The sequence below is a fragment of the Geotrypetes seraphini genome, chromosome 4, assembly GCF_902459505.1.
Source record: "Geotrypetes seraphini chromosome 4, aGeoSer1.1, whole genome shotgun sequence".
NCBI classification, from domain to species: Eukaryota; Metazoa; Chordata; class Amphibia; order Gymnophiona; family Dermophiidae; genus Geotrypetes; species Geotrypetes seraphini.
Window position 1 is genome coordinate 95,801,812 of NC_047087.1, and position 25,200 is coordinate 95,827,011.

Here is a 25,200-nt window from a genome sequence, read left to right on the forward strand (position 1 = left end):
TCATTTGATACTGTTTTCCGAAATGTCGACGTCTGGTCGATGTTCGGCTTTCCCCTTCTTCTCAGTTTAAAGCCATCTCTATTTCTTTCTTGATGTTGTTTGCCAGCAGTCTTGTTCCCGCCGTGCTCAGGTGTAGTCCGTCCCTCCTGTAGAGCTTGTTCTTCCCCTAAAAAGTCGTCCAGTTCTTCACAAAGTGGAAGCCTTCCTCTTCACACCATCTCCTCAGCCATGTGTTCATTGCTTGTAGCTCAGTCTGCCTCTTCACATCTGCCCTCGGTACTGGCAGGATCTCTGAGAATGCTATCCTCTTCGTCCTCAGCTTCAGTTTCTTCCCCAGGATCTTGAAATGTTCAGTTAGCGTAGTCCTGCTGCAATTTCTGCTGTTGATGTCGTTTGTTCCAACGTGGATTATTACCGCTGTCTCTTCTGTCTCAGCTCCTTCCATGATCCTCTCAATTCTGTCGGTGATGTCCTTCTTCCTTGCCCCTGGGAGACATGTCACCAGCCGGTCCTCTCTCCCTCCTGCTATGTGACTGTCCACTTCTCTCAGGATTGAGTCTTCCACCACGATTGCAGATTTCCCCTTCCTCAGCTTCCTCTTTGGTCTCAAGTCTGTATCCTTGGTGAGACTCGATGCTTCTCCCTCAGGGTTCTGGTGAATCCTTGTCTCCTCTGTCTGCTCGATGCTTTCATAATGTCCTCCTCCCCTGGTGTCTGGCGGCTCCTGTCTTCTGTCTGTTGGTTCCTGTCTGCACTGTTGATGATCCTGATTCTCCACGCTTCTGTAGGCCTCCTCGATGAATCTCTCGAGCTCCCGTACTTGCTCCTCAATGTGGCTCTCTCTTGTGGGGTCCTCAGCTGTCCACGGTTCTTCCGAGATGCGGAGTCCCTCCAGCTCCTGGACCCTGTCCTGCAGTCTGCCGACCTTCTTCTTCAGGCTTTCCAATTCCTGACACCGACCGCATATGTATGCCTGCCTTCCCAAGGGGAGGTAGTCATACATATGACACTCCGTGCAGTACACCGGAAAGCTTTTCTGGATTCCTGCTGCTTCCATTTCTCTTTCTAGTTTCTTGGTGTGAAGTGTGCAAAGACGGTCCCTGCTGTGAAGCTTGAAAAACCACTGACTATTTGAATAGCCACCCTCTAGACCAGGGATGTCAAAGTCCCTCCTCGAGGGCCGCAGTCCAATCGGGTTTTCAGTATTTCCCCAATGAATATGCATGAGATCTATTAGCATGCAATGAAAGCATTGCATGCAAACAGATCTCATGCATATTCATTGGGGAAATCCTGAAAACCCAACTGGATTGCGGCCCTCGAGGAGGGACTTTTACACCCCTGCTCTAGACTGATTCCATCCTATTTACATCTTTCTGAAGGTGCAGACTCCAGAACTGTAGTTAAGACACCTGTGTGCTACTCTACTAGGCTTTCCCATACCAGGTGCTGCTATTCTAGAGACAGGTATGCACTGTTTCATTTACAACTTTGGTGGGTGAGAGGGGGTCAGTGATCACTGGGGGAGTTTGGGGGGCCATACTTTCATCTCTCCAGTCATAGGCACCAGCTGTGGGTACTCGAGCACCTGCAATATATTTTGCAATGCAGCTCAACCATCACAGCTGAAATGTTCCTGTTGTAGAGCTGCAAGGCTGTGTCTCCTCAGCTTTTCTCCTGTCCCCCACCCCCCTGCAGCCTATTGGTCAGACATTCATGAGCCAGTCAATAAGCTGCAAAGGAGGCAGAACCATTGGTTAGACAGTCCTTAGCCAGCCAATAGGCTGCAGGGGAAAGCAGGACAGCAGGTTGATATCTCCTAAGCTAATGGTCCTGCCTCCCCCCTACCCAGCCTATTGCTTTGCTAAGGAATGTGTCTAAACAATGGGCTCATACAGGGAGTAGAGGAAAGCCTGAATCAATGGCACCCAACACACCCAGAGGAGGTCAGACAGGCTTCCTGCCTTTGGTCTACCATAGGGAGGGAGAGAAGTGCTGTTGAAGGCACTGGGAAAGGAAGTGATAGAGAAGCATAGAAAGGAAAGAGCAGACACATGCACTGATAGGTTGTGAGAGAAAAAATGCTGAAGGAAGAGATATGGCCTGTGAAAGGGAAAGCAGAGGTAAAGTGAATGTAAGCTGGGGAAGGGGGCATGGACTGTGATACAAAGAGAAGTGGGTGAGGAATGGGCTGAAGAAAGAAGCAGAGATGAGAACTAGGAGAGGAAATGTGTGGGATTCAAAGAGGAGGGGGCTGGTAGAAAAGAGAGGCTAAGAAAAGGGTTCTGAGTAGAGAGGATCAGGCTGAAAGGAAGAAGCACTAAGAGATGAAATGGGAGGAGGGGTGAGACTAGGAAAAAAAAATACAAAAACAAGCAACAAAAAGATAATTTTTAGATTTTTGTGTTCATTGTTCAAATCTATCAGCTCCTTCCCACAAATTAGCAAGCCGCAGAATCACTGGCTAGGAGATGCAATATTACTAACTGGGCTGGGTTAGTTTTGCGTATCTGCTGGTATCTGCTCTTTTCCATCAGAGAGAGAGTGTGTGTATGATGCTGATACGGGGGGGGGGAGGGGGGGGAAGGAGAGAGTAGCAGGACCCTAGCTTTTGATTTGTACACATTCCTTGCCCATGCTTTTTAGATACAAGCTGGTCATCATTACCATTCACTACCAGATGTATTTTGTTTTTCCTTGTTTTTTTCTTTGCTGGGTGATGGGAATTTTGTTTTGAGCACCCTAATCATTTTCAAAAGTTGGCTCCAGTGGTCATCTTTTTCACCCTTATTCGCTTTTAAAATAGGTCTAACTCTGAACGTCTAAATGACGCCCTGGACATCTTGAAAAAACTTTGATTACCCTTGCAAGACATCCAATTGCTAAGCCCACCCAAACAACACCTTTTACACCCCCACCCCTGAAAATTTAGATGTCCTGGAGGGTGAATACCCTGCAATACATCTAAAAAATTAGTTTCAAAAATCGGCACTTGGACGTTTTGGCAATTAAAACATCCAAGTGCCATTTTTTGCCAGTTTTGAACGTTTTTCTCGTTTGAAAATGAGCCCCATAAGCAGTATAATATTCTCATTTTAGTTTTCCATTCCTCTCCTAATAATTCTTATCATTCTATCATTGTATTTGCTTTCTTAGCTTCTGCTGCACACTGAGCAGAGGGTTTCAATGTTTCATCAATGATGACACCTAGATCTTAACATTCCTAATATTGAACCTTGTATCATGTAGTTATAGTTTTGGTTCCATTTTGCACCATTTTACACTTGCTTGCATTAAATGTCATCACATAAATGGTCTTAAGGATAAGTGGGCGAATCCTCAAATTTGCTGATTTTTGACTTTTTGGGCCTACAGACTAAGTGGATGATGAAGGTCATATGACATGTCAGTGAAGAATGTAGTGTGGTGGTTACTAGTCCACTTTAAAGGTTAAGAAAAAAGGAACATGAGGTGATACCTTTATATTGGACTAACTCAGTGGTTCTCAACCTTCCTTCAGTTGTGGCACACCTAATGATCAAGGGCTGACAGCTGAGCACTGGCGCTTTCTGTATATTGCTCTATTGGTAGCTAAACGGGGGGTACTCTGCCTGTGGATAGATGAAGCAGCACCTGAGGTAGTAGGTTGGCAACGGTCTCTTAAGGAAGTGGCCCACTGGGAATTGCGTAGTGTGGATTTTGGGGTTCGCGGCCCTAAACTATTATACCGGTTACTTTGGGAAGCAGTCATAACAGAGGTTAATTTGGTGTGAGGTTCCTGTTATCTTCAGTCACTCCGGGGTGGGGGGGGGGGGTTGTAGGTGTTCTATAGGTGTTCTGTAGGGGGGGTTACATATGGGGGGGGAATGCGAACAGACTAGCATACTTTGTTGCAATGTTTGTTGTACATGTTCTGGTATGAATCTTCTTTGCTGCAGGGGCACTCCAGCCGGGGGGTGTGATTTATATGTGGCTGGACTTGTCTATTTTCTTCCTGCTTTGTATCTGTATTTCTTCCATGTTATGTTTGTTCTTTTTTCTTTTAATTCTTTATTGATTTTTCAGACTACAAATGCGCAATAAATGATTCACATATTTTTACCTTACATAATAAATGCAACAAAACTTACAAATATTACTGCACAATAAAATTTCCCCCACCCTCCCAACTAATAGACAAATATAATAAAACCTTCATGAAACTATTCATAAAATCCTTGAATCAATTCCAATTCTATTCCCTCCCCTTCCCCCCCCCCCCCAGGATGTGTATGTTTACTTGTCTATAAAATTAAATTAATTATTCCTCTGAATACTACAATTTATGGCTAAAGAAAGACAGCAACCATGAAATTATATATAAAGTTTTAACAATAATGCAAGGGAAATACAAACACTGGGCTCTGTATTATGCCAGAGTGGAAGAGAGGGATGGGCCAGAGGACAGTAACATTTAGCTCTCTCTGACCTGCCACAAAGAGGATCTGAAGAAGAGCTACCTCTGAAAGCAAGGCTATATTTTTAAAAAAGCATTAAATTAGCCCAGTAAAAAAAGGTATCACCTTATCTCCTTTATGTTTTGGTTTATTTTTTATATTATCTTTAAAAGTGGACTAACAAGGCTAACACACCATTTTACTAAAGAAAGCACGAATGTGCTGTCTATTAAATTTTGGGTGACACACCTCCCAGGTGTTGCTGATAAACCAGTGTGTCCCAACACACTGGTTGAGAACCACTGAACTAAATATATTTTTTTGACTAGCCTTCAGAGGCCAAAACCTCTTTCCTCAGGTCAGGACAGTACAAGGGTCAATTTAAAAATTTCCGGTCTGACCAAAAAAGAGCAAGATTAGCACCGTAATTCCATAGCTGTCCAACAGATGGCATTGACAAATGTCTACAGCTAAAGTTTTAAGTCACTCGGACATCTAATTATGTCATGTCAGTCTTTTAAAGTGAATAACTACATTTGATCATCAATTGACCTTAGATGAGATAGCAGAGGCTGCTGGCATTTTATTAGAACGTGTACACAACATTATACATGAATATTTAAGCATGAAGAAGTTGAGTGTGCGATGGGTACCGCGTTTGCTAACCATCAACCATAAACGAGTTCAATTAAAAACATGTCTTGAGCATTTTAAGTGCAATGAGAAAAACTTTTTTGTAGCATTTGGTGACTGTGGATGAGACTTGAATTCATCTCTTACTCCTAAGCAAACAAAACAGATAAACCGACTCCAAAGAAAGCGAAAACAGTTCCATCGGCTGAAAGGTTGATGACAACCATCTTTTGGGATTCCTATGGGATTTTTTTAACTGACTATTTGGAAAAGGGAAAAACCCATTAATGGTGAAAACTTTGCTAGCCTATTACATCATCTTAGCACCAGAAAACTTTGCTAGCCTATTATAACATTGTAGCACCAAAATCAAGACAAAACGTCCTCATTTGGTCAAGAAGAAAGTTCTTTTCCACCAGGACAATGTGCCAGTTCGCACATCAACAATCGCAGTAGCGAAATTGTATGAATAGCGGTTCAAATTAATTCTCCATCCACCATACTCTAGTTTTGGCTCCATGCGACTTCTTTCTGTTTTGAAACCTGAAAAAATGGCAGTCTGCGAAGAAATTTTTTCAGATTCTGCAGTCATATGGAGAGGCTGTAAATAGCTATTTTTCCAATTTAGATGTTTTGTATTTTATTGAAAGCATGAAAGGACTGTAAAAACATTGGAGCAAATATACTGAGTTAAAAGAAGACTATGTTGAAAATAAGTTTCATTCCCCCGTCCCCCCCCCAAATGTTGTTTTTTTGATTAGTAAAACACTAATTCAAAATGTCTTCCATTTGGGCCTCTTTTACGAAGATGCGCTAGCGGTTGTGCTGCGCTAATGGCCCCGAAGCCCATGAGATTTAAAGGGCTTCGGGGCCGTTGCTGCGCGGCTTTGTAAAAGAGGCAGTTTGTGTCAAGTGGTCAGTTGAACACCTCAGGTAGCTATCAAATGGACCTCAAAATCCTGAGGTGTTCAACTGACCACTGAGGTGTTCAACTGACCACTCGACACTGAGGTGTTCAACTGACCACTTGACACAAAGAGTTTGGAAGACATTTTGAATTAGTGTTTTATTTTTAAGTATTAGTGTCTTCCTTTCCCGATTTTTTGGTGATAGTTTTCTTAATTAGGCTAGAAACATTTCAAATGACCCTTGCATACTATAACTGATGTGAAAAGTTTTAAAAACTCAAAATGCAACCCTGGTTTCCCTAATTCTCAGTTTGTTGCTCCGACCACTAGGCTGCTGCTTCTGTTCCTTACTGAGATGTTGTTTGGGACCCTGAATATTTTTTGTATTACTTTTCTATGCCCAGATCTTCCCTCTTCTTGCTGCTTTCTGCATTTTCCACAAACCAGTCTCACGTTTAGATCAAGTAGTCTATTGTTGCCTCAGACCAGACTGCCTTGGTTTCTGGCAGTCCTGTGTTCTGGCAGGAGTTGACTAAAGGCTATCATCACTTTGCAGTTAATGGAGCGACCCCTTAACCAGAGCAGGGTATCATATTCATAAAGGGTCTGAAAAAAAAATCCAGTAACTGAATGGTTAACACATACAGCACATTTCCTTGACTTCATAAATAGAAGACACTCTACACTGCCATTGGATCAGTGTAAGAGGAGTCATTTCTTTTGTAAAAATACTGCTGCCCCAATCCTTTGCACATGAAACACCCTTTGTGGAACTCTCAGTATTTTTGTGTATCCCTTGGCTTTCTTTCCCGTTAGTAATCTGAAGACCTAGATGGAATTTTGACACAATCCCAGGAGTTACTTTGGCAACACAAGTAATTATAAGCTAATCTTTTCTGCCCTTGATGTATAATATCATGACAGTAACCAGAGGAATGGGACATGAGGGACCATAGGGTATCTCTCATTATGCTAACTTTTTTTTTTTTTTCTTCTTCAGTGAAAGCCTGTGGTGATGTCACTGTGTCTCCTCCCCTCCAAGCTTAGCTCTTGTCAAAGTTGCTGCCTCTGTGAACAGTTCCATACACTTTTTGCCTGACACACACCAGCATCACTGACAGGGCGAGTTTGGGGTTGTTACCATGCTGTCCAGATTACTTTTTCTTCTTATTTTTGGAAATATTGCAGAATACCTGGGAAATGCACAGAAATTGCCAAGAGGCAAGTAGCAATACAATTCTCTCTACATATATTTTTCTTTGTTTAATGCTTCTTTCAAAACTTTGCTTAAAGCATGCAAAACTGTAACGTTCTGAACAAGATAAGATTATACACAGTAAATACCATGGGACATGAATACCTGGATCTTCAAAGATCTTATATTTACTGCTTGGAGCCTGTAAAGTTGTTACCTTAGTCTAGATAATAGATACATGTTTATATTTCTATAATGCCTGTATCTTACAGAGGTAAAATATCTAACCTACATACAATATTTATAAATATCTTCTAACCCTGTTTAGGAACAAAACATTGTAGGCACCGATTTCCATGTTCCTAGTGCACTATAAGAATCCTCCCGTATAAGGTTTTGTGTCTGCAGGTTTCCATATTATTTATTTAATATAGAGACGATTTAATGGTGCGTATTAAACAAAATGATAATTAAGACATCAGACCTTTGGAAGATGTTTTGCAAAATGCTTGTCCTAAGGGACACTCCCCCTTGCTTGTACTGATTTGAACTGCATGCTGGCATTTTGGCATTTGCTGTAACAACAGCTGCACTCAGAAATTAAAACAGAATTTCTAAAGCTGGATTGATACAGTTCATTTGTACAGCTTTGGCATTAAATGATCTTTCCCCCTGTAACTCAGGGTGCCTTTAAAACTTTTCTGTGTAATAGCTGGGTGCACCGGCTGTTTGCTGAGTGCTTATTGAATGCAATGGATACTTTCAGATTTTTTTTTCCTTCACTCTTGAGGGGTGAGTTGTAAATCAGTGGTTATGGAAAACCTTTCATATGAAACATTGGTCATTTTTCTCAACCCTTCTGCGATATCTGCAATCGGAGGCAGTCTTGTGAAGAGGGAGGGCATATACCAGACATGGTAACTCTTAACCACTGGACACTGAAGAGAAAGATTCTGAAACAAACCAGAAGTGTTTCTTGTAAGCCTGGCAATATTTCCAACTGTCTACATTTGAGCTGCTGGAGGAGCAAGTTGAAGAATTTATAAAATTGTGATGGGAAGGAGGGGATTTCCGTGATAATAGGAGGCAACTGAGATGTTAGGGTTTGGGTGCGCTTTTTTTGGCTTTACTTACAGACATTTGGAATCCAGTCAAGGTTCCAAGACTCACTTGCTGGCCCAGGTGGTGCAGAATTTATAACTCTGGGTTATTTAAATAATCATTTTGACTTCAGCAACTAAATCAAAAGGAAAAAGGGAACTCTACATCTGCTTTTTTAAGTTAGTGTTACTCTGAAAAACAAAACACTCGAGCCTACTCCAGTTTCTCCTTTCGGAAAGAACCTATGAGGGAGGTTTATGATAAAGGTCTTACAACTTTTATAGCTAGTACAGGGGGATTATAATGGCAACAAACCCAGAGGGTTTCTTCTATTTATGCTCCTGAGAAGCTTCTTTCTCCAACCTTTCCAGTGTTAAATCTTCACAGATGGTGTGGTTTTATTTTCTTGTTGCTTGGCTGGGATGACAGCAGATGTAAGGCACTGGCAGTATACTTCTGGCAGGACTGGAAGTTTTATTTTTAAAATGAATTCCTGAAGAATTATTCAAGGTGCAGGTGACAAAAAAGAAAAACGCAAATTGCACTGCATTACAGGAGTTTTCTTTAGGTGGAGATTCCCAAACTAGTCTTGGTGATCCCCACAGCCTGTTGGATTTTCAGGATACTTCCAATTAGAGAATTGTCCCTGTCCCATCTCTGCCTACAAGCTCTGCCTTAACCGCACAGGCCTCGAACCCTTATGATTTTGAGGTGGTTGAGGCTTCTGCAGATGGGGACAGAGCTTAAAGGAATGGGACAGGGACAGAGCTCGCGGGGATGGGATGGGGACAGAGAGATCCCGCAAGGATGGAGAAATTTGAACACACCAGGCATTGCTGCAGGAAGCGCCTAAAAAAAAACACCTAAAAAAAGATTGCAGCTGTGTTAATGACCCAGCTGCCCTGCCCTTGCACAATGAATATGCCTAAGAAAACCTTTTTCTGATACTTGGGGCTCCTTTTACTAAGGTGCGCTAGGGCTTTAACGCACAGAATAGCGCGCGCGCTAGACCTTAACGCCAGCATTGAGCTGGCGTTAGTTCTAGAAGCGTAGCGTACGGTGTAGCACGCAGTAATTTCCTACATGCGCTAAAAACGCTAGCGCGCCGTAGTAAAAGGAGCCCTGGTTTCTCATATAGGTGAATGTACTTGGCCCATATTTATTCTGAATATCCTCAAAATTAGACTGGTTTGGGAAGCTCTGCTGTAGCAGCAGGACAATCCTGAGCCAGAAACACACCCTGTGTAACACGCCTCATGAAACTCCTTACCCACCCACTGTGTCGCAGCCAAGCAGAGATGGCAATGGATAGGATACAATTTGGGAGCCTTCGCGTCCTTTGCACTGCCCACACCTAGCTTGTTACGTCCGTGTAGCAGTGCTGAATGGTGAATCAAGCGAGTTCCTGCATTTTGGGATCTGTAACCCTTTACAGTGTGTCTCCAACTGGCTGGCAAACTCTTACCTAGTTGTTCATATTTGTGCAGCTTGTAAGCTTTTCTCTAAATTCATCAACAGATGTGGTTAAGCATCCCTGATTCTATTTTTTCATCTACATAAGAACATAAGAATAGCCCAGTAGCCCGCCCTTGGTGGCTAATCCAAGTCACTAGTACCTGGCAAAATTCCAAATAGAAGCAAAATTCCATTCTACTAATCCAGGGCAAGCAGTGGCTTCTCCCATGTCTGTCTCAATAGCAGACTATGGACTTTTCCTCCAGGAAATTGTCCAAACCTTTCTTAAAATTTGCTATGTTAACTGCTCTTACCACAACCTCTGGCAACACGTTCCAGAGCTTAACTATTCTCTGGGTGAAAAAATATTTCCTCTTATTGGTTTTAAAAGTATTCCCCTGTAACTTCATCAAGTGTCCCCTGGTCTTTGTAATTTTTTGACAGAGTAACAATGTCGATTCACATGTTCTAATCTACACCACTCAGGATTCTGTAGAGTTCAATCATATCTTCCCTCAGCTGTCTCTTTTCCAAGCTGAAGAGCCCTAACCTATCTAGTCTTTCCTCATACGAGAGGCGTTCTATTCCCTTTATCATCTTGGTCTCTCTTCTTTGAACGTTTTCTAATTCCGCTATATCTTTCTTGAGATAAGGCGACCAGAATTCAACTCAATGAAGTTTTTTTTAGTCTAATATGAGGTACAGCTTATACGATTATTGTGTTGAAATTCAGGACTCTATAAATGCAGTAGAGTCTGCTCAAATGGCTTAACTCAGTTTTGAAGACTGCTTATCTAAAATCAGTTATTTTGAGGAAGTGGTTTATATGTGTGTATGTGGGTGAGTTAGGGGGTTAGAGAGAGAGCTACTAGATCTCACATAGGGGGCAGCTGTATACCCACATAGGGAGGGGCTTCCACAGGTTGCATCATTGAATAAGTATGGGACGAGTATGGCTAGTAGAATTCTGCATTGCAAGGCACCTGTGGAAAAAATATACGTATGATGGATGCTGCATGGTTTGTGAACTGATTCTTCCCAATCTTTATTCATTTCTAATAATCTCATATGCTTGCTTAATAAAGAAGATCAGAGCACTTCATACTGATTGAATCTTCACCCATCTTTGTGGTCAACTGTGGCGGTGGTTATTAATGTATTAGGTGGTAGCCAGGGGTTACAGAGATGAAGGAAAGCTTGGAAGGAGCGTGAGAATGTACTGTATAGTAGATCACTGTAAATGGCTTGCTCATAGTTTCGCACTGCTGGCAGTGGAGATGGAATTCAAACATGAGAGCTTGATAGCTCTCAGGTTCCATGGCGTTGACCTCTCTGCTAGGGCTGCTGTCTGCCTGCCCTGAGACTAGACTGGATTTCCTTTCATTGTAGGCAGGCAGCGGTGCCCAAATGAATATTCTGCATTTATAGGCTCGATTGGTTGCAGAAAGTGCTGTTGCAGAAGTTGCTAAGGACCACGTAATATAATGTGGGCTCTTTTCATGGAGAAACCCCAAAAGAAAAGTAGAGTTTATCTCAACTACTGACCAATGATGTTACTGTATAATGATATTTGAGTGTTTGAGTTTAGCTATCCTGAAAAAAATGGCTATCTTTTTAATCTAGGGGGAGGGGCCACCATAAAATTGATTTTATTGCTTTCTATGCAGCAGCGGACTCCAGACTTATGGCAACATGAGCCTTGAACATAGATGCCAGCTCTGTGGGTGCAGTGGGTGCTTGAGTACCCCTTTCACTGTATAATTTATGTGGAATTTAGTGGGGATGTTCATTTATTTCCCATGTCATTTCATATTATTTATGGCTTGAAATAAGAGGGGAAATGCATGTGATAAGCTCAAAGGATTCCTAAATGGAAAGACAACGAAATCAAAACAACTTATTTGTACTTAAGTGGCAAATCCAGTAATTGGGAAGCAAGGCTATTGCCAGGCAGACCTCTATGGTCTATGTCCCTAGATAGATTTGGCTAGGCTGGAGTGAACTTTGACAGCAACTCCAGGAGTTGAAAATTAAGCCAGTGCCAGGCAGACTTTTATGGTCTGTGCCCTGAAAATGGCAGGGACAGCTCAAAGATGTTGGACAGACTGGATGGACTGGACCATGCATGTCTTTATCTGCCATCATCTACTATGCTATTATGTTATATATCACAGCCTGTGGTGTGCAATTGCATCTGGAACACACCACAAGCCATGGTATAGGATTTACATAGTAATGAGCTGCTTTATATACATTTGCATGTTGTGCATCTCAATACTATGTAAAGCAGGGTAGCCTAATTATCAGAGCATTAGGGCACTGCACCCAACATTAGCGTCTTTTAAGAAATGCTAAGGAGCAAATAATGCAAATTAGTGCCCTAACACACCTTGATAACTGCCCCTCTAACATCACTAGAGATGTATTTTAAAACACTACAGCAGATTTCAGGCTGGTTATGGTTTCTCTGTAGTTTCAGATTTCTTTCCAGATACAAATTCTTGCTAGTAAATCTGAGGAATGTCAAAAACTACTGCTTTGGTTTTCTTTTCCAAAGCAATTTGACAGATTGGCGTAATGAACTTTCAAGATTTTTCCAGGTTCATCAAAGTGTTTGAACTTTCACTGTCCTCCATAGCTACAGAGCTCTGTTTTTGCTTATATCTAATCCTACTGTGATTCTCCTGGAGGTTTGAGGTATTGTGCTGTAACTCCATTCAGTGGTCTACTTTGTCCCTTCAAAATCTGTCTTGTAAAGACAGCAGTTGTGACCCTTGACCATGCTTGCGGATTTTGCAAAACTGGATGTTATGCGAGGCCTGCACCAAGGAACACTTAGAAAGGATTGTGGCCTTACAGAATGATATAAAGAATATGAAAACTGTTAATGCCTTTCTTATTCAAGGAAAGATACATCTTATTAAGATGTTGAGGCATTAGGAGATTTCTTCAAGGCAGCTTAAATTTACATATTAAGCTTTCTTAAAGTGACTGGGATGGCTCTTTGCAAGCTGCTTAAGAGATATCTGGCAGATTTTAAATATTCCAGAAGACAAACAAGTGGAAATGATGAGCTGTTTCCAAACCAGATTTTTATTATAGATGAAGACACAATACTAAGGTGAAAACAAAGACTCAACGCTGAATATGGTACTAAGCTAGTACCTTATTCAGGAGACTGCCAAAATATTGAAAATAAGGACATCTACTATGCAAGGTTAAAGATTCCAGCAATTGTTTTTTTCAAAACACAATATGGTTTGGAAACATCTCATCATTCTCACTTGTTTGTCTTCTAGTTTACATTTAGATGGGGATTTTGTGCTGCTTTCTATGGTGTAGATTTTAAACATTCTCCCAGAGGCCCCTTACCAGAAAGCAAATGTCACTATTTAGCAAGAATTCCACAGTAGTAGCTTAGCAGTGACTACTACAGCAGTGGGGTTGGCAGCTCAGGTCTGTGTCCTGAATGCTGCTGTCCTGTTGAAGAAGTCAAGCTTTTATGTGAAGGACAAACTACTTTACTTGTTACTTTGGTGTTTGAGCAAGATCTGAAGACAATTATGCACCTATATCTTCATAATATCCAGTTGTTATTTATGAGACAAGGGGGGTCCTTATTTTTTCCAGGCCTTGATCAAGTAACTCAGGAGCAGTGTAAATTGTTCCTGAACACCTCATTTTCCCTCAGGTCCCTCTGTAAATGCCCAGTAAAATATGTGGGAGTAAATTATGGAGCCCATTTTTGAAGCACATAGATTTCTCAAAATGACCAAAGAGAATCCATCTGCCTAAATGTTTAAATTGCAATTTTTGAAATGCAAAATTAGAGGTTTTTCACTGTCAAAATAGTAATGGGGTGTGTTGAAGGTGTGATTTGGGTGGGCCCAAAATTAGGACATGTGTCAATGATAAATGGAACAGGAAGAAACATCCAAGGCACAAAGAAGGATGGGTTATCTAGACCTGTTTCAATCACAACTAAGTTACAACAAGGTAACTAACCATTAGAGGGATTAAGGCTTGATTTCTCCTTTATCCCCTAGAGCAGGGGTGTCAAAGTCTCTCCTTGAGGGCTGCAATCCAATTGGGTTTTCAGGATTTCCTCAAAGAATATACATGAGATCTATTTGCATGCACTGCTTTCATTGTATGCTAATAGATCTCATGCACATTCATTGAGGAAAATCCTGAAAACCCGACTGGATTGCGGCCCTCAAGGAGGTTCTCTGACAACCCTGCCCTAGAGGATGCTGTCTCCCCACCGCCATAAAAAGTGAAACAGAAAGGGGATAAAAGACATACCCATAAGAGCAGCAAGCAGGCCCCAGGAGTAGCCTAGTGGTCAATGCAGTAGACTATGATCCTGGTTCCAATCCCACTCTATCTAGTACATTTGTGGTAGAAATCATGAGCTCCTTCAAAACCACCAAATTACCTAATGTGCCTAAATGTAGGAGACACCTGCAGGATGGAAACCCTGGTGTGTGGCTTCTAACCAAGAATTTTCACTGCAGTTAACTGGACTAAAGCAAGTTAGGAGGGGATATAAAATGAGTAGAAGTCTTTGGGTAGCTGCGAATGAAAACTTGTGGTGCCAGATTCCAGCCTTTGCTCTGCTTGTGCTGGAAATCAAAGGGCTCGAAAAGAAACTGCCAGCCAATTCCCCCTATCTCCATCTGAAATCATATCTTGACCAAGTCACTATGGATTATCACTACTTTGTCTTCATTGTTTTTCTCATCTCTGTGAATAATCTAAATAAAACTCTTTCAGGACTTGTTTACTCTTTGCGTTCCGCAAAAATTTCATTCAGACTAGTAAATTAATAATAATTTATTTTTATATACCGCCATACCTGAGAGTTCTAGGTGGTTTACAACAATCAATCACAGTACATACAGTGCAATATATACAATACAAATGCATACATCAGATTAAAATGTTCTGAAGATTCTGCATAATAAAATGCTAACAATATTAAGAAATATAAACAATTTAAAAGGGTAGAAGTTAGGATAGAGAATAAACAACATTAAGATTCTGGCCTGTTAAATAGATGTGTTTTTATCTGTTTTCTAAAGTCAAGATAGGAGGAAGCTTCTAAAACAATTTTTGCAAGCCATGTGTTCATTTTGGCCGACTGAAAGGAAAAGGTTCTCTCAAGGAACCTTTTGTAATGACAGAGTTTTATTGAAGGATATGCGAATAGGTGTACTCTTTGGGAGCTCTTATTGGGGTAACTCAAGGTGAAATGAGGGGTGATGGGTGAAAAAACTTTCTTCATTGTAGATCCGGTTCAAAAGAACTCCCACAATTTTAACATGGTCTCTACAGTTGGACCACAGTCACATGGTCCACCCCAACAATATTATTCCATGTCAATGCTTTCCAAGTAGGTGGTGCTAATAGTTTTAAATTTAAAGAAAATCAACCATTCTCAGATACATGAAACTGCTCAGTGCAGTCAGTCAAAGTTAATGATAAAAGCTCTAACTGGTGCATCCAAAACCTTAATAAATAAGGACAAGGTGAAGAATAGTGATTAAAAAGGAAAGGTGCGCTACACATGATTTTCGACATATGAACAACAGTGAAATAGGTCAAGAAAGCATGAGCTTGAAAACTTTTTTCTTTGGCATCTCATTGTCTTTCAGGCGACAGCAACTCTCTGACTTGCTGGTTTGTAGAGACTGACAGAAACACATGTGTTACTAAGCTATATTAAGCCATTCCCTTGCTAAAGTTACTGTAGAATAAGCATGAAGCCTGTCCAGCTGTTGGATTGGTGTGCAAGTGTGGGAAATATCTGCTGGGCAATAATGTGATAGTGATTGCATAATGAAGAAAAGTTGGTTTAAAAGATCAGGTAGTACTGTACCAGGTGGTACAGTATGTATGGCTAAGCAATAGCAAGTCAGTGAGAATATGTTAAATTATCCTCTTTTTTTTTTTTTTTTTACAAAAGCCGGTAGCGCGGGCTGGAGCGGTAAATTCTCTGTCGCCCATAGGAATTGCATGGGCGTTGGAGCATTTGCCGCAAGGCACTCGGCTGCACAGCTTTGAAAAGGGGACATATATTTATATAGAAGGGTTAAAAGGGGTACTGAGGGGAGCTTAAAAAGAGGGACGAATGAGAGGAAGGAGAAGAAGGGAGCGAGGAAAACTCAGTGTCGGGGGGGAGGGCAACATGGATTCACTAGAGGCAGGTCTTGTCAGACAAATCTGATCAATTTCTTTGACAGGGTGACGAGAGAATTAGATAGAGGGAGTACACTAGATGTGGTGTATTTAGATTTTAGCAAAGCATTTGACTGTATTCCACACAGGCATCTAATAAATAAACTGAGTGCCCTCAGGATGGGCCTCAAAGTGACGGACTGGGTCAGGAACTGGTTGAGTGGAAGGCGACAGAGGGTAGTGGTCAACAGAGATCGCTCTGAAGACAGGGATATTACCAGTGGTGTGCCTCAAGGTTCGGCTCTTGGGTCTGTTCTTTTTGTAAGTGATATTATTGAAGGGCTATCAGGTAAGATTTGCCTCTTTGCAGATGATACCAAAATCTGCAATAGAGTAGACATCCCTGATGGAGTGAATAACATGAGGAAGAACTTAGTGAAGCTTGAAGAATGGTCTGAAATTTGGCAGCTAAGATGTAATGTTAAGAAATGTAAGGTCATGCATTTGGGCTGCAAAAACCCGAGGGAATGGAACAATTTAGGTCGTGAAGAACTTCTGTGCATGAAAGAGAAGTGGGACCTGGGAGTGATAGTATGTTATGATCTTAAGGTGGCCAACAGGTCAAAATGGTGACAGTGAAAGCTAAAAGAATGCTAGGGTGCCTAGGGAGAGATATGACCAGTACGAAAAATGAGGTATTGATACTCCTGTATAATACTCTGATGAGGCCTCATTTAGAAAATTGTTTACAATTCTGGAGACTGCACCTTCAAAAAGATATAAACAGGATGGAGATCGTCCAGAGGAAGGCTACTAAAATGATTGGTGGTCTTTGTCATAAGACATATGGGGACAGACTTAAAGATCTCAATATGTATACTTTGGAAGAAAGGCGGGAGAGGGGAGATATGATAGAGATGTTTAAATACCTACATGGCATAAATGTGCATGAGACAAATGTCTTTCATTTCAAAGGAAGCTCCAGAATGAGAGGGCATTGTTTATTGTTTATTCAAAGTACAGTATTTGATTAAATGCTTATCCAGCAGTACAAAGCGTCAAACAAAATTTAAAAATTACAGGAAGACAGACGTGTCTGTAATGTAAAACATATATATATATAAAATTATTTGACAAACCAGGACTAAACAGACAAACTCAAATCTTTAAAACAATAGGAAAAAGGGGCAGAAATACAATTTTTATAGAAAGAATATATAAAAGGAAAATACAATAGGAGAAGGGAAATAAAATCAAAAAATGATTAAGAAATTAATGGCATGGGAATAAAAAACAGTTGAATTTGTTAAGGTAGGTAGATAACTCATTAGCAATTATATGCATCCTTAAAGAGAAAACACTTTAAACCGCTCTTAAATTTCTGCAAGTTACATTCTGCTCTTAAATATAAAGGAAGAGAGTTCCAGGTCAAAGGGGCGGTTACTGAAAAAATAAGGGTGCGACGAGTGCCAATTATCTTCAGAGATGGGACATTGAGGGTATGCTGGGAGGCTGATCTTAAGGCTCTAGGGCAGGGATCTCAAAGTCCCGCCTTGAGGGCTGCAATCCAGTCGGGTTTTCAGGATTTCCCCAATGAAAATGCATTGAAAGCAGTGCATGCACATAGATTTCATGCATATTCATTGGGGAAATCCTGAAAACCCGACTGGATTGCGGCCCTCAAGTAGGGACTTTGAGACTCCTGCTCTAGGGGGATCATAAGGGATGAAATTAAGAGATGATAGGCTCAGGAGTAATCTAAGAAAATACTTTTTATAGAAAGTATAGTAGTCTCCCAGAAGAGGTGGTAGAGACAAAGACTGTATCTGAGTTCAAGAAAGCATGGGACAGGCATATGGGATCTCTTAGGATGAGGAGGAGAGAGTGCATGCTATGGATGGGCAGACTTAATGGGTCATTTGGCTTTTTTCTGCCTTCATGTTTCTATGTTTCTGTGTTTCTAGTCATGTCTCTTTGGGCACACACCCATGAGCTTGCAAACATGGGCCACATACCGCAGTAGTGGGGTGATTCTATAGTAGCTCCAAGTACTTCAGTTTGATGTCAGACACTGAGCACAACTTCACATCGGGACTCCACTTTCTTCCTTGGTCCGATCTCTCACTCAACAGCAGACAGATGGTATCTCTCCTCCCCATAAACCAGTTTTTAAATGTGTATCATGCATAAACATCTAAGTCCCCATTTCAGAAGCTGGGATACACATGTATCAAACCCAAGTGCATGAAAATGCAAGGGAGTGTGGTTGGGATGTGTCTTGGATGGGACATGGGTATGGCAGATTCAATGACATTTATTCCCATTTCAAAAAGGGATAAACATCTATATTCTAAAGTTGCACCTGCTACCAAGTACGCTTAGGATTTAATAAACAGCTGCTCTTCACTGAATGGATTAGGAAAGGTTTCTCCTATAATCTCCCAGTAGTTTCTGTCCTAAATACCATACTAACAAAAGAAGCTGATCACTGTGACAGTGTTGGGCTAATAACTGGTTATGTTTAGAAGGTTGCAAAGATAGCCAGTTACATGCCGGCTTTGAACCTATTCAGTTTTTTATAATTTTTTTTTTTTTTAATAGATGTTTATGCTGCATGCATCCAGCACATAAATGTCCATTTCTTCTGTATTTTACAACAGGCTCTACATCGGCAGATTCTATTCTACAATATTAATATTATCTTCTATAGCACTGAAAGGCATGCACAGCACTGTACATGTACATTTTACATGTAATAGATGGTCCCTTCTCAGAAGAGCTTACAATCTAATTTAGACAGTCAGACAGGACATATGGGGGTTGGGGAGTTTCTTGCAAAGAGAATGGTAGGATGTATATAGGTATCTTATGGTGAGTGGGAGTTAGGGGTTGAAAGCAGCCTCAAAAAAAATGGGCTTTTAACTTGGATTTGAATACTGCTAGAGACAGAGCCTGACATAATGACTCAGGCATTCTGTTCTAGGCATACGGTGCAGTAAGATAGAAGGGATTGAGTCTTGAGTTGGCAGGGGAGGAGAAGGGCAAAGATAAGAGGGACTTACCCAATGAACAGAGGGGAGATAAGTGAGAGATTTTGAGAAGCTGTAGAGTGAATACACTTATAAGTCAGTAAGAGGAGTTTGAACTGTATTCAGAAATGGATGTGGAGCCATTGAAGTGACTTAAGAAGGGTAATGTGAGTATTGCAACTCTGGCAGAATATAAATCGTGTAGCAGAATTTTGAATGGATTGATAGGCAGAGAGATGATTGAGCAGAATTTTGGGATAAGTAAGGAGTTTCGGGCAAGTTGCAGTAATCTAAGTGAGAAGTGATGAGAGTATGGATAAGGGTTTTGGTAGTGGCTTCGGAAAGGAGATGTCAGATTATGGTAATAATATAGAGGAAGAAGTGATAGGCTTTATTGGTTTGTTGGATCTGAGTGGAGAAGGAGAGATGGGAGTCAAAGATGACCCCGAGGTTGCAAGCTGATGGAGGAGGAGAGTGCTGTCCACAGAAATAGAGAATGGGAGGGAGGGGAATGTGGGCTTAGGTGGAATGATAAGGATCTCGGTCTTAGCCATATTCAGTTTTAGATGACAGTGAGACATCCAGGTGGTAATGACAGACAGGTAAGCTGAGACACAGGATTCCTGTAGAGATATCTGGTGTGGAGAGGTAGATCTGGAAGTCATTAGCTTAGAGGTGATACTGAAAACTATGGGAGGAGATCAGTGCACCAAGGGAGTGGGTTTAGATGGATTAAAGGAGAGGTCCCAAGACAGAGCCTTGGGGTATACCAATTGATAGCGGATTAGTAGTAGAGGGTCCATTATTGCATACACTGAAAGTGTGATGGGAGAGATAGGAAGAAAACCAGGAAAGAACAGAAATCTAGAATCCCAGAGAGGACAGAATATCAGAGTAGGTGGTGATCAACAGTGTGAAAAGTAGAATGGGGATAGAGTGGAGGCCTTTGGTCTGGCTAGGAATAGGTCAGTGGAGACTTAAGCAAGGGCAATTTCCATGAAATGCAATGGGCATAACCCTGATTGAATAGGTTGAGATGAAAGGAAGTCCAGGTAATGGCAGTGAACACATTCAAGTAGCTTGGATCTGAAGGAGAGGAGGGAAATGGAAGAGATAGTTGGAGGGGCATGTGGGGTCTAGTGAGGATTTTTTTTAAGGAGAGGTGTAACTATGGCATGTTTGACGACATCGGGACCAGTTGAACTGAAGAGTGATAGATTGAGGATGTAACATGTGGGATGACAGTTGGAGAGATACCACTGAGTAGGTGGGCAGGAATCAGATCAGAGGAGTAGATAGTAGTTATGGAGAAGAAAAGATGTGTAGTTTCCTCTTCAGTGATTTCAGAAAAGGTGGCAGGGGTTGAGGGAAGGTTGGCAGAAGGGACAGAAAGAAGGGGATAGGGGTAGTGGTGACCTGGTTGAGAACTCAAGGTGAATTGTGAACCTTATTGTAGAAGAACTCAATCATAATCTTGGGAGAAAGTGAAGGGGGGGGGGGGAATGAAGGTGAAGGCACTTTGAGTAGAGAGTTTAATGTGACAAAGAGATGGTGAGGGTTAGAGCTAAGACAATTAAATGGGCATAGTATTCTTGTTTGGCAAGTGAAATGGCAGACTGGAAGGATGTCAGTAGGAATTTGAAGTGTATGAAGTCAGCATGTGTATGTGATTTAAACCAAAGGCATTCAGCAGATTGGGCACAGGAGCACAGGTAGCAGATGTTGGAGGTCAGCCAGGGTTGAGGTTTGGTGAGTCTTACAGGACATGAAATGGGAGGAACAAGGGTATCTAGAGCCAAGGAGAGAATAGTGCTATAGGAGAAGACAGCTTCAATGACATACTTGAATGTCGTTGTTGAAGGGAGGGATGAGCCAGTGGTGGAGAGGGTGCCAGGGTCAATAGCCTGACGGTTCCTAAATATATTGGTAGTTATTGGTTGGATCTTGAAGGGGGGGTGAGGGTGATGAATTGTGAACATTAACAGATGATGGTCAGAGAGGGGAAGAGTTGAAGTGCAGAAATTGGTAAGAACATAAGAACATAAGAAGTTGCCTCCGCTGAGGCAGACCATAGGTCCATCCTGCTCAGCGGTCCGCTCCCGCGGCGGCCCATCAGGCCCATTGCCTGAGCAATGGTCTATACCTATCTATACCCCCCAATCCCTTTTTCTTCTAGGAATCTATCCAAACCTTCTTTGAAACCATTTAATGTTTTCTTGTCTACAACAGCCTCTGGAAGCGCGTTCCATGTGTCCACTACCCTCTGAGTGAAGAAGAACTTCCTAGCGTTTGTTCTAAACCTGTCCCCTTTCAATTTCTCCAAGTGCCCCCTTGTACTTGTGGTGCCCCTTAATTTAAAAAATCTGTCCCTGTCTACTTTTTCTATGCCCTTCAGGATCTTGAAGGTTTCTATCATGTCTCCTCTAAGTCTTCGCTTTTCCAGGGAGAAAAGTCCCAACTGCTTCAATCTGTCAGAATATGGGAGATTTTCCATTCCCTTTGTCAGTTTGGTTGCTCTTCTTTGTACTCCCTCAAGTACCGCCATGTCTTTCTTGAGGTACGGCGACCAGTACTGGACACAGTACTCCAGATGCGGCCGTACCATTGCACGATACAGCGGCATGATGACTTCCTTCGTCCTGGTCGTAATACCCTTCTTAATGATACCCAGCATTCTGTTTGCTTTCCTAGAGGCTGTGTCGCATTGCGCCGATGCCTTCAGTGTTGCGTCTACCATCACTCCCAGGTCTCTCTCCAGGTTACTAACCCCTAGTGATGTTCCCCCCATTTTGTATGTGAACATCGGGTTCTTTTTCCCCACGTGCATGACCTTGCATTTCCCCACGTTGAAGCTCATCTGCCACTTTTCGGCCCACTTTTCCAGCTGCGTTAGATCCTTTTGGAGATCCTCGCAGTCTTCCTTGGTTTGAGCCCTGCTGTATAGTTTGGTGTCATCTGCAAATTTAATGACTTCACACTTAGTTCCCGCCTCTAGGTCATTTATGTAGATATTGAACAAGAGTGGTCCCAGCACCGACCCCTGCGGAACTCCGCTCGTGACCCCTTTCCAGTCTGAGTAGTGGCCCTTTACGCCAACCCTCTGCTTCCTGTTTGCCAGCCAGTTTTTGATCCATCGGTGGACCTCCCCTTGTACCCCGTGGTTCCATATCTTTTTAAGCAGTCTCTCATGTGGCACCTTGTCGAAGGCTTTTTGGAAATCAAGGTAAATGATGTCTATAGATTCCCCTTTATCCACCTGGCTGTTCACTCCCTCAAAGAAGTACAATAAGTTTGTGAGGCATGACCTACCCTTACAGAAGCCATGTTGACTCGGTTTTAGCTGCCCATTTTTTTCGATGTGCTCATAGATGCTGTCTTTAATCAGTGCCTCCATCATCTTTCCCGGGACTGAGGTCAGGCTCACCGGCCTGTAGTTTCCCGGGTCCCCCCTTGCGCCCTTCTTGAAGATGGGCGTGACATTTGCTATTTTCCAATCCTCCGGGATCTCTCCGGTTTTTAAGGATAGGTTGCATATCTGTCGAAGTGGCTCCGCTATTACGTCTTTTAGTTCCTTGAGTACCCTTGGGTGAATGCCATCCGGACCCGGCGATTTGTCGCTCTTTAGTCTGTCGATCTGCTTGAGTACATCCTCTTGGCTTACCTCTAAATCGACCAGCTTATCGTCTTGGTCTCCTATTACGATCTCCTCGGGTTCCGGAATGGTGGTTATATTCTCCATCGTGAAGACTGACGTGAAGAACTCATTTAACCTGTCAGCTATCTCTTTCTCTTCTTTTACAACTCCCTTTCTGTCTCCATCGTCCAATGGTCCCACTTCTTCTCTCGCCGGTTGCTTCCCCTTGACGTATCTGAAGAACGACTTGAAGTTTGTTGCTTCCTTTGCCAGTCTCTCTTCGTATTCTCTTTTTGCTTTTCTAACCACTCGGTGACACTCTTTCTGGTGTTCTTTGTGCCCTTTTTGGTTCTCCTCTGTTTGGTCTTTTTTCCATTTTCTGAACGATGCTTTCTTGTCGCTTATCGCCTTCTTTACTGCACTTGTTATCCACACTGGGTTTTTTGTTCTATTTTTTTTGCACCCTTTTCTGAACTTGGGGATGCATATGCTTTGTGCTTCGTGCACAGTCTCCTTGAATAAGGTCCAGGCCTTTTCTACGGATTCCGTCTTCCCTATGTTGCTTTTGAGCTTCTTTCCCACCATTTTTCTCATGGCATCATAATTTCCTTTTTTGAAGTTGAGTGCCGTCGTTGTGGTTCTTTTCCCCTTTGATGATCCAATTTCAAGCCTGCACTGGATCATGTTGTGATCGCTGTTACCTAGTGGGGGTAATACCGCCACCTCCTTTGCTGTCCCCCCTAGTCCGTTGAAGATTAGGTCAAGAGTGGCATCGCCCCTTGTTGGTTCCGTGACCAGCTGCTCCATGAAACAGTCCCTCGTGACTTCTATGAATTTTGTTTCTCTTGCGCAGTTTGAGTGCCCAATACTCCAGTCTATCCCAGGATGGTTGAAGTCCCCCATCACCACCACATTTCCGCTTCTGCATACCTGCTTCAGTTCAGCCTCCATCTCCTGGTCGATTTCTTCCGGTTGTCCAGGTGGGCGGTAGTACAGACCCAGTTTAATGTCTGCTCCTGCTCCTCCCTGTAGCTTAACCCATAGTGATTCCAGGCCATCCGCCCGTACTGTTGTTTCCGTTCTGGCTGATGGTATGGAGTCTTTTATGTACAGCGCTATTCCTCCACCCTTTTTATGTGTCCTGTCTCTCCTGTATAGTTTGTACCCTGGTATGGCCACATCCCATTGATTGTCCTCAGTCCACCACGTTTCTGTGACTCCAATTATGTCTAGGTCCTTATTGCTGGCTGTGATTTCCAGTTCTCCCATTTTGGCCCTCAGGCTCCTAGCATTTGTGTATAGGCAGTTTAAGACCCAGTTTTTTGTTCTCTCTCTTTGTTTCCCTTGTGCTTTGGTATTCCTGCAGTTTCCCTCATGGTTTGCCAGCCCCTGAGCTTCATCCTCCTCCTGTTGTGTGTTTGTGACGTCCTCTGCCTGTTTCCCCTGCACCTCCTGCTCTCCTAATTCCCACTCAGTCCTGGGCTCTTTTTCACAATGACTTTGCCCCTCTGTTTCCTGTTGTTCTGTGTTGGTGCCGCTTACCTGGTCCATTTGTGCCCTCGATCCCTGCAATGCGTCTTTAGGTCCTTTTTCAACCCATACACCCTCAGACCCGAGTCCTCTTTTGCACTGTCCCAGTTCAGTACCTTTGTCAAGTACTGATGTCCGATGTGTCGAGGTCAGGTCGACTATCGGCTTTCCCCTTCTTCTCAGTTTAAAGCCAAGTCTATGACGTTCTGGACGTTGCGTGCCAGCATCCTCGTCCCAGCTGTGCTAAGGTGCAGTCCATCTCTTCTGTATAGCTTGTTCTTCCCCAAGAAGGTAGTCCAGTTCCTAACAAAGTGGAAGCCCTCCTCCTCGCACCATCTCCTCAGCCAAAAGTTAATTGATTGTAGTTCGCTCTGTAGTAGAGCAGTTGGAGGAGTAAACAAGGTTAAGGCAGTGGCCATTCTGGTGTGTAGGGGTCCAGGAGCACAGCAGAAGATGGATGAGGATGTTAGAGTAAGAAACCTGGAAGTGTAGGAGTTGGAGGGATCATCAGTATGGATGTTGAAGTCACCAAGAATGAGGGAAGGAAACGAGGGTTCAAGAAAGAAGGAGAGCCAGGAGTCAAAGGAAGTGAAGAAGGAAGGGACTTATCAGCTGATTGGTAAATGACTGCTACTCAGAGAGGTAGAGGAACGAATAGATGGATGGAGTGGACTTCAGAGGAGGTAAAGCAATGAGACTGAGGTGGTAGAAGGGGTCATATCTACAAGATGGCGAGAGTAACAGCCCAACACCACCTCTATGACCAACTGGGCGAGGTGTATGTGAGAAAAGGTAGCCTTCATGACACAGGGTGGCAACTGAAGCAGAGTCTTCACGGCAGATCCAGGTCTTGGTTAGTGCCAGCAGGTGGAGAGTTTAAGAGATAAATAAGTCTTGGATGAAGGTAAGCTTGTTGGAGACAGAGAGGGCATTACAACCTCATACTGGGGACCTAAGATGATACAGAAGAAGAACCAGCAGCAACTATTAGAAAAGAAAGGATAACTGCTAGTAGCCAAAAAGGGCTGTCAAGGCTACCTCAACTAATCATGAGAGTAATTACAGTGTATAAACATCTCTTTCTAGAAGCAATACAAAG

At 42.5% G+C, this 25,200-nt stretch overlaps 1 protein-coding gene across 50 annotated transcripts in view; it reads left to right on the top strand.

The window, feature by feature from the left end:
• The first annotated feature begins 7,058 nt into the window (after nt 1–7,058).
• ABI3BP (ABI family member 3 binding protein) overlaps nt 7,059–25,200 on the top strand; it is a 433,553-nt gene continuing 415,411 nt past the window's right edge. For all 50 annotated transcript variants that reach the window (XM_033942670.1, XM_033942663.1, XM_033942658.1 and 47 more), the window contains exon 1: nt 7,059–7,198. In XM_033942670.1, the coding sequence (XP_033798561.1) occupies nt 7,120–7,198 (79 nt within the window). In that variant the 5' untranslated portion in view covers nt 7,059–7,119. The remainder of the gene's footprint in view (nt 7,199–25,200) is intronic.